At 48.0% G+C, this 15,202-nt stretch overlaps 1 protein-coding gene across 1 annotated transcript; it reads right to left on the bottom strand.

Annotated features, from left to right (window-relative positions):
* Positions 1 to 876: 876 nt before the first annotated feature.
* IRF4 (interferon regulatory factor 4) lies at positions 877 to 14,949 on the bottom strand. Its single transcript, XM_030943104.1, is given in 11 exon segments — positions 877 to 1,020; positions 2,977 to 3,089; positions 6,985 to 7,338; positions 8,659 to 8,766; positions 10,530 to 10,671; positions 11,226 to 11,314; positions 12,065 to 12,251; positions 12,711 to 12,937; positions 12,940 to 13,004; positions 14,758 to 14,915; positions 14,917 to 14,949. Coding segments are annotated over 11 exon segments (1,620 nt in total).
* Positions 14,950 to 15,202: the final 253 nt, after the last annotated feature.

The following is a 15,202-nucleotide window of genomic DNA, read 5'->3' as shown; positions in this document are numbered from 1 at the left end:
ATACATACATACATATATGTACATATATATGTATATATGTACATATATATGTGTATGTATAATGCATACATAGTAGCTTACAATTATAAGAAAAAAACCAATTTATTTATAAACCTGCTCTTTGGGACTCTAGAATTTTAGTGGTTAATCCACTAAATTCACAGGTAATATGAGTTGAACGGTCACTCTTCTTAACACAGTACCATAAATGCATTACTTTAGAAACTGCTATCGTGGAGGCTAATCCAATAACAACAATGGCAGCAACAAAATTCGTTGTCAGGGCAAGTGTCAGTCAGACATTAAAAAAATATGTCTCTTAAGAATTGCATTGTTTTCAAAAAATACACTGAAATATTCTATACAAGAAAATAGGCATCACACTTATGAATCTAAATTTATAACCACGTACATGTATTAGCTATTCTCAATAAACCATCTACGTTTGCTACCCACCTACAGTAGCTACAGTTTCAAATTGGGAACACTGCAAATTTATGTACTTTCCCTGAGATCAGTAATCCAAAATAAATAGCCCTGCAAAGGTAAGAGTGTAAACTCAGGATATAAGTCTTCAATAAGGATCAGTCCTCAAAAGCCAAGAAGAACATTAAGCAAACGTAAACACAGCAATCATTTTGTCAGTTTCGAGTTAATTCTCAGCAACAGTGGAACCCCATGTGAGACGTAGCATCCAAATGTTGAAGACCCGTTAATTTTATTGTACAATACAGTTGTCCTAGTTGCTCACTTTCCTATCAATGTACCCCTGAATGCATCCAGCTGGGATTGTGGATGTCCAAATCGTGTCCCAGATCTGCTCTTCCACTCTGCACAATCTTTACAGTGCCTGTAAAACCACTCCTTCTGAGGTTCTTACTCTTGAATAGAAGAATGGCGAATAGATGTGTGATAATCCTCTGGACTAGTCACAAGTTCTGGTAAATCATAGCCTCTCAACAGATGTCCACTGTTTTGTTGAGCAAAGTAATACAGCTGCCTGGCAAACATTGGTTCAACCTTAAGAACAGACAAAATGTTAATCAGACATGTGACAAAACTTCGCGCTCCTCATCCTAGTTATTCAGGGTGGTTATAAGTTAAAAACAAGTTGGGGCAGAACAGTTCTGCTTCCCAGAATGGGAATACAATTTCAGGGGCTTCACTAATCTCTGTTTTAAACTAGGTCTTGCCTAACCTAGCCTAGCTCTGCTGCCAAGTGTCTCACTACCGGCACACACTCCTTACCTTCACCACCTTCATTATAAGGGACTGTAGCAGTGACACAAATGATGTACCAAAAATTGCAGTCCCTTAGCCAGCCCCAGGCTGTGAGCAATGCCCACAGGACACACATGCCCACGGCCACTCCAAGTGTTTAAACACATGTTGAACATGCCAAAAGTCTTGTCTGCACTGCAAAGTACTTTGAGGACTTGAAATGCTGGAGCCTTTAGGTAGACTGAGATATGTTGCCAAATGACTGTGTCTGAAGTCAGATTTCAACCTAACATTTTAGGTTACTTTTGTTTCTGTTCATTCAAGCTCTGATGAGAAATTTGTTCAACCACCAAGTGGGATTTGTATGAGTTAACACTGCCTTTACTTCTGTCTCTTCAGAAACCACCACCCCCTCTCAGGGCTTTGGGCTCTGACTGTAAATAGTTGAGCTGTACACTGAGAACAAACACCTGAAGCTCTCCTTATTCTCAGTGAAGGACAGGCTGGATGACACTTGTCCACAACCCTCTCCGGCTGGTCAGCCAATCCCTCCATGTTAAAAGACACAGGCACTGTTTGGGACGAAATAAATGCCAAGGTGGAGATGGGAAAGCAGTGGGACAGGCGCCCCAGGCAGCTTTCAGTGCATAACTGTTTGGAGGGTTGGTAGGGTGCCAGCAGCCCACAAGCCAGGGACAGATCAAGAGGATGAGCAGACTGAGCAATTGGCAGAGGGGAAGTAAAGCTCTGGAAAGAGCAGGAGGTACAGGCTCACAGAGAAAATACGAGGACAAGAAATTGATAAGGGGGCTGGAGGGAGGATGCTACGAAGCAGGGATGGAAAGCTGGAAAGCCAAAATAAGAATGGGAAAAAGTTGAAGGAGAGTCAGGGATGGGCAACCATCTCTAACTAGTCATTGCAAAGCTCAGGATGGATTTGTGAGCTTCTCAACTTCCACCCCAGAGATCTGCCAGGCAGCAGTGTCAGCAGAGTGGCAGCACAAAAGCTACACAGCTAAGCAGAGGCCACAGCCTATGGCAGAAATCTGACTTGGCACCCATCCTGCTACCAAAGGGGCTTTCAAAAAATTTAAGAGACACCAGTTTTCTTCTCAAGGATGCAGTAAGCTAAGTCCTGCCACTAATGTGAGGATTACCACCTCTCTTGTGGTTTTATGGGCCAATACAGCTAATTCAGAAAGTACCTGGTCTCAGTCTCCACCATCACCCTCCCTCAGAGAGCATCCCAAAAGAGCAGTTTTGAGTGTGTGTGAACTGAGGTCAGCCAGCCCAAAAGCCTGACAGCTACTGAACCCTGAAGCTGCACAGGCACCCCTGCATCCCATCAACGGCTGAGGCCCTTGAGATATAAGCTGGGATTCTGGAGCACCTTCAGGTGCAGTGGGTGTAAAAGCACCAGATCCTGCAGTGGCCAGGCAGCCCAAGCAGCTGCACAACTGGGCTGGTGCCAATAACAGCACAGCCCAGCAGCTTCAGGTACATTTCAGATTTAGATGGGATTTGCAACAGATGACAAAATGCTCTGTAGAGAGGGAAAATCAGGTGCTCTGCCCTACTGAGGGCTTCCAGTGAATCCTTGCCAGATCTGGGGATTAAACCTTGCTCTGGAAAGTGCTGCATCTTCAACAATTTACTACTTCCCTCATAATTTACATGAGGCACAAAAGCCTGACTGGCAGATTCATATCCTCCAAGGAGTGTGCTTGTTTTAGGTAAGGCAGAAATCCTACTTACATGGGCTGTAATTAGTTTCCTCTGCCTCTGTGGATCTGGAAATTCCTCCCCAAAGCACAGAGCGACCTGATATCTCGGCAGCGGACGTCCATGGTGAGCAAAGGCTTGCAGCTCTGGGAAGAGAGAAAGTACCGTGCTGTGGAATAATCAGGCAAGCATCACACAGCTACTCACTCACTCCCACCACCAGCATGGGAGAGAAAAACAGAATGGCAAAAGGAAAAAAAAAAGTGTGGGTTGAGATAAAGACAGTTTAATGGGCAAAAAGAAACAAACAAAGAAGACAAAACAAAGAAAAACAAGTGATGGAAAAAGCAATCACTCGTGACTGGCTGATCTACACACAGCCAGTGCCCAAGCAACAGCAACCTCTGGCAAATTCCCCCATGCCCTGTTTTACTGCAGAACACAAGGTCATATGGAATGGAATATCCCTCAGCTGGGATTGTTGAAGCCCTGACTATGCCCCTTCCCAGACTCTTGTCCACCCCAGACTGCAGCCTGTGAGGGCAGAGTGAGACAAGGAGAAAGCCTTGACATTGTGCTTGCACTGTTCAACATCAGCTGAAATGTCCCTGTGTTATCAGCACTGTTTAGGTCACAAATCCAAACCACAGCATCACAAGGACCACTGTGAAAAAATTAACCCTGCTCCAGTCAAAACCAGTGCAGGCCAGTAAGACAGACTTTGTGCATGACCTTGGAGCACAGTGGAGAAGATAAAGGAACTCCAGGGGTTGATGAGAGAGGTCAGGAAAAAGACAGAAGGTAAGCACAAGACACTGAGTTTGGAGACCTTCCCTCAAATCAGGGGGAGCTGGTTACAACACTGCAACTTTTCTGTTTACTTTGTCTCACAATTAATTTCATATGCACAAACAAGATGTCTTCCAGTTAGTAATTCTGTGGGACCCTGAGAGCAGAACCCCTGGAGCAGACACCTCTGGTACCATTCAAGGGAACCATTCAAGCAGACACACAAGAGCAGCACTGAAATGGCTTGGTAGGGCCAGAGACACAAAATAGTGCCAGGCCCAAAAATTAGCCACAGCCAGACTGTGACAGAGGTGAGGTAAGGTCACTGTCACATTGTCACTGCCACAGTGAGGTAAGGAAAGGGAAAGGGCTCTACTTCAGCCATGTACTGAGCTAGCAAAAGAGCTTTCTGTGTCTTCTGTGTCCCTGCACTCCTTTTGCTAACCCATAACCTTATGCAAAATGAAATGATGCAACATCATTATTCTAATAGTCAGTGTCCCCTGTGAAAAGTAGCAAGGGAGACCTTTATAAGGTACTCCCACTCAGACCAGAACCTCCAGTGTTATTTTGACACTGCATTTCCATCCAGAAAAGAGAAAATTCAATCTAACACAATATCCTTGCTAAAGTGTTTGCTGAGTGCTGTGTTTCTACACAGCTGATAGGTAAATATTCCATTTTAATCTATAACCCTGTTCATGCTTTCTGGAAAAAGCTGCAATTAATATTAAAGCCAATGTATTATAATGAAGCACCCTCCCTGCTAGAAAGGGAAAGGAAAGCCTTTGAACTTGACGCGACAAATGCATCTTTTCCCAAAATACACCCCCGTCATTCCTACTCTAACTGCAAGCTTTTCAGACCAAGGTGTGGATTCAGTGGCTATCCCAACCCTGGCTTGGACTACTACTCTTACTGAGAGGGCCAGTAAAACAAATAAAACAATGGGCAGCTTGCTTAAAACATGGAGTAAAATGCAGCTTTCTCCAAAGTGTCCCCAGAAACCCCTGAAGTGTGCCATACCCTCTGGGGATAAGGCAAGAAAGAAGAGATATTTTCCATGGGACTCTGCCTCCCTCTGTGCTGCTGCAAAACAAAGAAGGACAACCCACCCAAGGCCAATCCAGCTGATGTGCAACTTCTTTCAGCTTCCTCTCTCCCTTGTTTTACTTGGCCTCAGCAATTCTCCAAACCCTGAGTACCTGTGGGAGTGCCCATAGCACAGAGCTGGAGAAGAAAGCCCTTTCTTTCCCACCACCAGGGCAATCATGGTTTGAGTTCAGCCCTGCACTTCTCCAAAACCTTCTGCTCGTTCTGTCTTCCTTTCCAGGCCCAAGTGCATCATCCAACACCAAAGGGTTCCCCATGTGCCTCCCCAAACCTCTTCCCCCTCCTGATACCCCTGCTCCAGCTGCCACTCCTGTCCCACCAACTGTTCTCTGGCTGCCACCCTCACACTCCAAGCTCTCTTCCTCTGTTCTCCTATTCTCCACCCAGCCCAATTTACAACAATTACCATGCATTTCTCTCTCTCCACAGAGACCATTCCCCTGGTTTCGGATTTATTGCCCCATTTTAGCTTTCTCAGCAGCAGAGGCTTCTCAGCCCAGGCCCCAATGCTCCAGTGCAGCTTGCATTTAGGGTTCAGCTCCTCAGTGGTTTCTCAAGAGCTGTGGTTGGTTCATAGCAGTTCTGCATCTGTCCCTTTCTCTGCTGTTCATGATTCCCTCTCCTGGCAGAGATCACCTGCCTCTCTTCCCAGGGGAGTCCCAGTTTCCCAGCCTAGGGGAATCCCTGAGTTTGCTTGCAGGCTGGGACCCCAGCACATTCAATTAACACAGCAAATGTGTCAGGCCCATGGCAACTCACTTCCAAACTTCACTGAGCATCATCACATGCAAAAACTCACTTTGCACATGCCACAGACCGTGACTGCAACCACACACTTGGGTTTGCACAGGCACTGGTGCATAAGTAATTTAGGAGGGGTGAAAAATAACTATTGCTTGAGCTTATCTTTGGGGTGAGGTGTCTAAAAAGAGATGTCCTGTCAACCATTTGGAAGAACCCAGAGCACATCTAAAAAACCACCTGAGAAAAGGGAAAGGGATTTCCAAAACCATCACCAGGCACAGAATTATACATCTTTAAATTAGCATGTGATTGAAGCTCAACCCAATGCCTGACCTCAAATTCCCCTTTCTAACTGTCAATTCTCACATCTATATAAGATTTCTCTCTTTAAATGCAATTTTTTCTTGGCTGTTTCTCTAGGGCAGCATATCAACCTTGGAATATAAAGTATGCTAAAACTGATGATTTGGATTTCATTTGTTGGGGTTTTTTAAATTTTACAAGGCATTATTTCTCTGAGAGTGTTGTGCCAGTGCTGATGCCCTGTTCTAGTAAGAAAGCACACCAAACCACAGCAACTTAATTCACCCCTAAGGGATGCCAGAAATATCCAGAAAGGACCAATATCTATTCCTGCTGCCCAAGCTGTCCTCTGGGACAATGACCATCTCCCACCAGTTCCTCTGAGTGGACAGCTCTCCTCTCTCTAACTGTGCAGGTGTGCTGGGAAGTGGGGTTGAAGCTTTGCCCCTTCCCTTCACGGGCTGTAAGGAGAAGGCACTGTCCTAAAGCACTCCCCTACTCCCTCTGCACTGCCTGTGCAAAATGAGACCTTTCCAGAGAGCTCTGGTGAGGTATGCACCTCCTTGCTCAGAATATTAGACAGTCCTGAAATTCCAGAGTTTGTGAAACCCTTTTGAATTCCTAGATATCTTTTAGACACTGGCACAGACTGAAAAGAAGGCTTGCTACTGAAATTTATATACTCAGGCCAAGACCTCAGGCTTGCTCTGGGTCAAGCTGAGAGGAGTGCAGGTGCAGACCACAGACCTATCCAGGACATAGACTAGCAAATCCAAGACAAGGATCCAGTTTTCTGTGTCAATTTATGGAAAAACTATTTTGCTAAGTTCCTCCTTATGCTTCATATAGAAATGTGAGAGATTGGATGTCACCAGCTGAGCCTCAGTTGACTCCTGGCGGTCTGTGCAGGGGCACTGAATGTGCAGAGAGCAGAAATTTATTACTCAGGATTCAAGCACCCCTTGGCTGCATTTGCCCAGAAGTATCAAGGGGCAATTCTCATTTTAATGAGAAGAGCACTGCCATAAAGCTGATTTGGACAGTGACCAGGTGACGTTTCCAAGAGGGTACCAAAGCCACAGTGGGAATTACCTGCTAAGAAGCGCTGAGTGTCGAAGAGCTTGCACGTTTGGTCCCGCTCCAGCTTGTTGGGTCGGTCACTGCAGAGCGCCATCGGCCCATCCCAGTAGATCCTGCTTTGGCAAAGTCTCTTAGCGTAGAGGCCATCAGGCGCCATCCATAGAATTACTCCTCGTTCCAGGTGGCTCAGCAGTTTTTCTATGTTCTTCCTCTGGCCATTATCCTCTGGATAAGGGAAGACAACTTGGTCCAGGCTGCTGACCTCGTAGCTTTGGCCGTGGGATATCCTACAGCCTTCAGGACTGGAAGTTGTCACCTCCTTCACCAGTATTTCACGGTAATATAAGCAGATGTGGAGTCGGCAGTCTACAAGGAGAAACAAATAGACAAACAAAAAACAATCCCTGTGATAAATTAGTATGGATGTTTAATGTTTCAGATCTGTGCTAAGGCCAAGAGACAAGTTTGCATAGGATTTCTGAGCCCAGTGGTCAGCGCCACCCAGAAGGTCATATTAGTCAAAAAAACAAAAACAATATAAATACTACAATTTTGGGGGCACAGTAGCATTAATGCTCTCTCATCTTATTAAAAGGGCTACTGATGCATGGGAATTTGGTAGAACTAAAATCCCACCAAGTTCACATTTCCATTTAAAAGGAAAAATCTGCACAAAAAAAGTTGATGTTGGTCACATTTTCCAAGCTCACGTCAAAATTAAACCCACTGGCTCAGTACACTTCCTCAGATTTAACAAGGAAGTAGCTGTGTTTCCCCCCAGACTTTGCATAGAAAAGGCTCCTGCACAGGGGACCTGCAAAGCTGCACTCAGCTGCCTGGAGAGAAGCAACTGCTGGCTCCAGCTCCAACAGGGCTGCACCCAAAATCCCCTGCCTTGCTTTCAAATGGCCATTTGGTCCACTTGGCTGACTCCTACAAATTCACACAGCACTGAAAATATATATATATAATATATACATGTGTGTACAATGTATGTTCACATACACACACAAAGACACACACAAAGACACACCCACACTGACCCTGACTCAGGAGAACAATCCCACTTAAGAAACCCACCAAGCAGCACTCTACAGGTCTATCTACTACCTCCATGAAAAGCACATTCCCACACCTTTTCCCAGAATTACTTAGAAAGTCCCCCAGCACCCAGACATCTGCAAAACTGGCTGAAATAACTTCCCTTTTCTTTCCTGAATGTCTTTTCTTTTCTTTTCTTTCCCCCCCACCACCAGGAATAACAAAGCAGAGCAAAGCCAGATGGCATCAACAGGAGCACTACAAGCACTACCAATTTTAGGGGGGATCCTCCCAAATGAAAACCTGAGCCTTAAGTCACTGACAGTCCTAAATTGCCAAACTCCCCTGGGAAGGCCTGATTTGGTGTCTCACCAAAGCAACTCAGCACTAACACCACAAGCCAGCCAAGCACTTCCATAAGCTTTAACCACCTCCATCCCTTGGAGCTGGGGCTGGAAGTGCTTAAGTATCCTGGAAAGCAGACTTACAACCATGCACCCAAATTCACTCATTAAAAAGGATTAACTTTCTTTTTTTTTTCTTCTATTTTCCTTTCATCTGAAAGGAGAGATGGTGCCTGGGCAAGTCAGAAGTGGGAGTCTCTTGCCAAGTTCCCCAGGAAGCCTGGGGGGTTAAGGACCTTACCTGAGAGAGCGAGGGCTTCACCAGACCTTATGCTTGGCTCAATCGGGATGCCAGGAGTCTGGGACTCAGGAGGAGCACAAGCATAAAAGGTTCCTGTCACCTGACAACCTGTTTTCACAAACAAAAGTCAGTGACAGAGGCCTAAATCCTAAAGGAAAAGCTAGGGCAGAGATCACAGCAATGCAAAAGTGAGTTTTCCTGGGCCCCATAACAGGAACTCTCTCTTTTTACCCTTCTTCTTAAAAAGGTCCTATTTCCCAATTCCTCCAGGCAGGCCAACTCTACCAATCACTCCAGATGCTACCTGGACTATATTTTCAATTGGGTCTGCATGAAATAATCCCTTAGTGTTTCTATATTCCCCCTAGTCCTTTTCCTTACTTAACATGTTATTCCATTAAAGAAATAATTTACATTTTTAACTAGACTACAGTGCTCTTAAAAGTCACCTGCATGCAACAATTCATATTTCCAAAAAACTTTACTAATGAAGGGTATAACAATAAAGCTGGGATTAACACTGTTTAAATGTAGGTGAAGAAAAATGTGTAGCAGAAGATTATTAGGATTTTATTAGCAGAACTACTATTTAGAACTACTAAACTGTTCCAACAGATGCCTTTGAGTAAGTGGATTATACCATGGACAACTGATGTTTTCCCACTGTTTCTTAATGCCAATAAGTCTTTGGAGGATGATGCAGTGATTTGCAGACAAGAACGCTTTACCTTTCCCAGTGGCAAAACTCACCACAATCAGGAGCTGGAGTAACTGGGATAAAAAACACCCACCATCTCTTGATGCATTTTATAGCCCAGAGAGAAACACAGTATCAACCACTAACAACAGCCTACAAATTCAGCAAAGGATCCAAATGTGTGCAAGTGCTGCAGAGGATGTACTTCAGGGCAGAGCTCATTCTGCTTGCTACCTTGATTTTTTTTTTATTAGCAAATAACTCAACTCAAGAGCAAAACATTCTGCCTAATAATTCCAATATACTGCCAGCAAAAGTTGCAGTGCACTGAGTATTTACTTTTTAGCAGATCCAAAGATTTCTCTGCAACAAAACCAGGACAGAGCTGTCCTCTGAAAATATAGCACCTACTCCAAGGGTCCTTTTTTGCTTCCCATCCTTTCCTGCCCTTCTGAACCAGGTGGTTCTCCTGCATCCTCAGGTGAGTTACCCTGCAAGGCTCTACAGCACACAGTTCCCTTTCTTTTATGTTTTATTCCCTGCAAGCTTCAGCACTGCCAATTTTCACAATTTGGGCTTTTTCCTACAGATGCAGAGCTTGGAAAGCCATGGAAAGACTGTGTTAGGCTCTGGTACTGTGGGATCTTTGGGGAAGGAAACATTCCTTTATTCTGTTTCTGCTGTACCAGCCCCAAGAGAGTCTCAATCCATGACAAGTTGTCCCACTGCCACAGCACTAAAATAAAGTAATAATTCCAGCTTTCCCCTAGGGAGAATAATGTCAGTCTAACCCACAAGGCTGGAGGGAAAACCTCACTGGTGTATGCCTCAAAAAGTCCAAAATCAGAGAGAAAAGCTAAAGAACATATGTTCCCATTTGGGTTTTTTGTGAGGGCTGGTTGCCTTCTTTATTGCTCAGGGCTTTTGAGACAGCTGAGGACTTTTGGGGGCTGATTTCTATCAATGCAGAAAACTGCACAGCCCACACACCACACATACAGTGGCAGCGGATGCAAGAGCCAGGACAAAGGTGGCTCCCTTTCAAGGGAACCCAGCACCCCTCTACATCCACATCTGCTAATTCCAATCAAAGCCACAAATAGTGAGCCTGAGGAATCTGGGGTTCCTCCAGGTGGCCAGCCTCAGCAAGCAGCCCTAAACAGGGGTGTCTTACCATTTTCACAGGCGGGCCCTTGCCAGTGATGGCCGCGAGCGGCGAAGGGGATGCTGGCGCACTGGTACGGAATGTCGGGATGCGGCTGCTCCGGGGCAAACTCCCTCCAGTTCCGTTCGTGGGGCACCATGTAGTTCGGCACCTATTCAATTTAATGAGGTATTCTTTCAGCAGGCAGCTGTCAGAACTAATGCTATGCATGGCATCAGCTTTCTCATCTCAGCTCCTTGATTTTCCCTGCCAAAGCCCATGGAGGTCTGAGCTGTGCCCAGGCTACACGGATGGCACTTGGCCACCACCACCAATGAGGCTCTCAAATGAGTTTCTCACCACTGGTGTAAATAATAAGAGGAGTGGAATAACAAAAGGCAGTCAAAGCACTGCTGGTAAATGTCTGCTTGAAAGAGCAAGGCTTCAATGGGTGCTCGCATTCTGGCACCAGGAGAATGGCAGTGCACTAGGAGCTGCTGTCCAACAGAAAAGAGCTATTACTCTGGGATAAACAACACCAAGGGAAATCAATTGCCCTGTGGCCTCATCTGACATTAGAAAAGTTGCTTCTCAATTTCTCAGTTCTCATAATGAAGTTTCTTCACAGGGAGAACCTGAGAGCCCCACCAGCAAGGACAGACATAGCACAGAAATTGTGCTGCTCAGCGCCGAGGCACCAATCAAAACACTCAACTAATGCCATACCTGGGATGGTAGTGCAGTGTAAGGAGATGTTATTGGAAAGGGATGGTTCATCATTAATGGCTGTTCCTCCATGCTGATCTGTTTTGCACCTGCATTCACCAGAGGGATGAAAATAAACTATGTCAACCACATCTTAAGGAAATCTGAAATCGGCACAATAAAGGCAAATCCATACAACCTGCCACTGAACAGAGAGAGGACCAAAATGCCTTCCAGTGCCCACTTGGGACTGGATTCCCTGGGCAGGCTGTTCCTCTGGGCTCTGCAGGGCCCCACAGCACAGTGTGTCCCAGCCTAGTGCACAATGATGCCAAGCCTTTCCTCTCACAGGCCCTGCCTGGCACCAGGGGCTTCTTGGAAAGCAGGCACAGCCTTGCCCCTGCCCTGGAGGCTGCAGGCTGGGCATCCCTCACTCCCAGCTCTTTCCCCCCAAGTCTGCCCAAAAATTGCTCTTCCCTGTATGCAGAACCTAGATCCAGCATGCGGTTTTTTTTGGTTTTTTTTTTTGCCTGTCCCTTGAGCTGCCTGCTTGGCTCTCACTACACAGAACTGGCAGGGAGGCTCCAGCTAAAAAAGCAATTCCTCCAGTGATGTGCAGGAGCCTGTGTGCATCTTCCTGCAGGGGCTCCCTTTCAGTGCTCCAGCTCCAACACCAGCAGTCCTCCTGCAGACACAGCCTCTCAAGTCACCAGAACAAGCAGCACTTGAGCCCTCATTTTGCTCCCTTAAAAGACTTAAAAAGGCTGCAGGGTCATTCCAGAAAAGCACACTTCAGTCCTCATATGCTTGCAATGAGACATTTTCACATTCTGTTACACAGGGAATTTGAGATGCTTTACCTTTTTTGGCTCCTTCTGGCACTATTCTGTACACTTTATAGGGATCTGAGATGTCCAGCTGGCTTCTCTCCACCAGTTCTTCAAAGTCATTGCTCTTGTTCAAAGCACACCTTAATCTTGTCTTCCAGGTAGGGGGATCTGGTTTGTCAATGCCCTCTCTGAACTTTCCTTTAAAAAGAGCCCAAGCCTGGAAACATTTCAGATAATCAAAAGAGCAGGAAAACGGAAAAAAAAGGAAGAAAAAAAAAAGAAAAAAAAGAATCAAGTACAAGGCATAATGTTTGAAACAGCATATGTGTGTGTGCTTACATGTGCATGAATTGTTCATGAATTTACTCCCTACAGGTTTAGGCTAAAAAATAGCAGCATGGTAAGGTACAAAAAGCAGTTCAGTGGGCATAAGAAAGGGGAATGAATGTGGAAACATATGTGCTGTGGTCCCAGAAGCATTTAGCTCCACGCAGAGAACTGGGGAAGGGTGGGCTGTCCCACAAGCACAGGGACACCAGGGCACAGCCAGGCAGTGCCCAGCAGCAGCCAACCTGCAGAACCAGCCTGCAGAGGCAGGTGGCAAGGATGGGATGGTGAGGGGCATCCCTCCTGCCCTGTCAGCATTCCACCATCCCAAGCCCAGGCTGAGCCTTACCTTGAAGAGGGCGGCGTCCTCCTCACGGTTGTAGTCCTGCTTGCCAGCGTGCTTCCAGGGGATGCGGAAGATGCTCTTCTCGTCGTTCTCCCACACCAGCCCCGGGTACTTGCCGCTGTCTATCTGGTCGATCAGCCACTGGCGGAGTTTCCCATTGCCACAGCTCACCGAGTTCATCCCGCACTCACCCGGCTCCAAGTTCATGCCACTCCTGTCACAGGTTGGGCGGGGGTTTCGGGGTGCCCCACCAAGCTGACCTCTCCACACAGGTCCAAGCACCGGCTCTCTAGGAGGCTGCTGAGGAGAGGGAAATGAGCAGGATGATGGGAGAGGCCAAGGCCAACAAGTTGAGCGCTGGGCTAAGCCTACACCAGCGGTGCCCAGTCCCTGATGCCACAAACACCACACCAAACAGTGGCCATGGCACGCAGTGGGGCCCTGGGAGCCCCGGGAAACACGGTACAGAGCCTCAGGAAACCAGGCACAGTCCCCCACAGCCCTCCCCAGGCACTGCCTGTGCTGCAGACTCTGACAGACTTCCCCCTGTCCTGGCACTGCTATGCATGAACAGACATCAGTCGTTGAAGTTTTTGTTGTAAGTGACTTAAGGCACAGCTCCCTTGTCCCGCTGAGAGTTCAACTGGGAGTTTACTTTTCAACCAAACTAGTAAAAAATCGCATTAAAATAGGCTTGCATGTGAGGGGGCACATATGTGCTATCAGACATGCCATGCACATGATTCAGAGGGCTTCACACGCAGTTATGGTTTACATGGCATCTATCTATAACACCAAAGCAGCTTCCACAAGCTCGCTTCAGCAAGACACACTTGAACACATGATGTCCTATACATATCTACCCCTCCAACTGCTCCCAGCACGCACACATGGCAACATTCAAATCTATACGCTGCAGATACCTAAAAGTGGAAAGACAGCAGCCCACAGAGCCCGGCATCAGGGCACTTTTGTCCCCCGGGACGTGGGAGCTGGCAGCCCACCACACGGAGCCCTAGAGCTGCGCGCAGAGGCGCAGGCGCGCACGGAGAGCGGCGCGGCTCCGCAGGGATGGGAGCCCGCCGGGAAGGCGCGAACTCCGGGACACCGGCACCAGGGATGGGGACCTGGCGTCAGGTTTGCCTCACCCATCTGGAAAATGCTTGAATGCCCGAAATCCTAGTTTGGTGGGTTCCCACTCCACCCCCCTACAACATCTAACAAAATTAAGCGATTCCTCACCAGGAATCTTTGCCTCTACCCACGGGGAGCCTTTCCGAGACCCTTGCCCGACAGGCGCACGCTACTGTGGGCAGATGGGCAGCACCGCTCCGCATCCCTTACACCCCTCTACAGGAGCAGCATCACCCCGGACACCAAACCCGGTCCCTCGGCATCTTCCTGCACACGGTGCGCCCGGGGGGTTGGGGCGCGTTCGGGACCTCGGCTCCCCAGCGCGGAGCCCGTAGGACTCCGTGAGAAGACCCCAAAGAAGTCGCTTTCCCTCCTTTCATTGTGCACGGAGCGCATCCCTCCCACACATTCCCGCGACCCTCCCGAGGGCAGCGGGAACCGGCCGGGCTGGGGCCGGTGCGCGCCCTCACCTCAGGAGCAGATAACGGGCGGGTGTTGCTTCTTTTGCTTTAAATCGAGAAAAAAATAGAATGAGGCGGGGGGAGAAATAAAAGGGGGAAGAAAGAAAGAAAAGAAAGAAAGAAAGAAAGGAAAAGAAAGCTTTGCAAAGAAGAAAAAAGAAAGAAAGAAAAAAAGAAAGAAAGAAAAGAAAGAAAGGGAAAGAAAAAGAAAGGAGAGAAAGAAAGAAAAGAAAGAAAGAAAGAAAAAAGAAAGAAAGAAAAAAAAAAAAAAAAAAGGCAACGGGCTCGCTCAGGTGCCGACAAGGAGCCACAGGAGAAGCGCCCACCGGGGGAAACCGAGGCGCCCGCACCGCCCACCCCGCCGCCCTGCCCGGCCCGCCGGGTGCCGCGGCGGGAGCGCCGAGCCCGGCGGGGGCTGGCCGGGGGTCCCGGGGGCTCGGCCGCCCCTCGCTTACCTCTGTCACCGCGCTGGGAGCGAGCAGGGGCCGCCGGCTGCCGGGCGGCTGCTCAGACGGGGCGCGGAGCGACTGGGCCGACGGCACCGGGAAGTTTCTTTATATGATGGATGGGTGTCGTGCCGGGCAGGAGGCGGGCCCAGAGGTGGAGCCGGGGGAAGGGGAGCGGGGACTCGGCGAGCTGGAAAACATCTGAGGCAGTGACACATAGCCATTGCTGGTAAACACGGTGCGGGCGAGAGGGCGTGCAGCCCGGCGCCCTCCGCGTCCCCGCTGGGTTGGGTTTTTTAAAATCTTTACAGACAGACGCACATACATAAATAGCCCAGGGAAACTCCTACCAGTGAGAGCCGGGCGGCTTTTCCTGTAAAGACCCAGGTCGCTACACCCACCAGAATCGTCCTAGACGGCGCCGGCCGGGCCCCCGGGATGCTCGGGGAGACGC

This window comes from Camarhynchus parvulus, chromosome 2 (genome assembly GCF_901933205.1).
Source record: "Camarhynchus parvulus chromosome 2, STF_HiC, whole genome shotgun sequence".
In the NCBI taxonomy this organism is placed as follows: Eukaryota; Metazoa; Chordata; class Aves; order Passeriformes; family Thraupidae; genus Camarhynchus; species Camarhynchus parvulus.
Note: the sequence above shows the minus strand (reverse complement) of the source record. Positions and strands in the feature narration are given on the sequence as shown.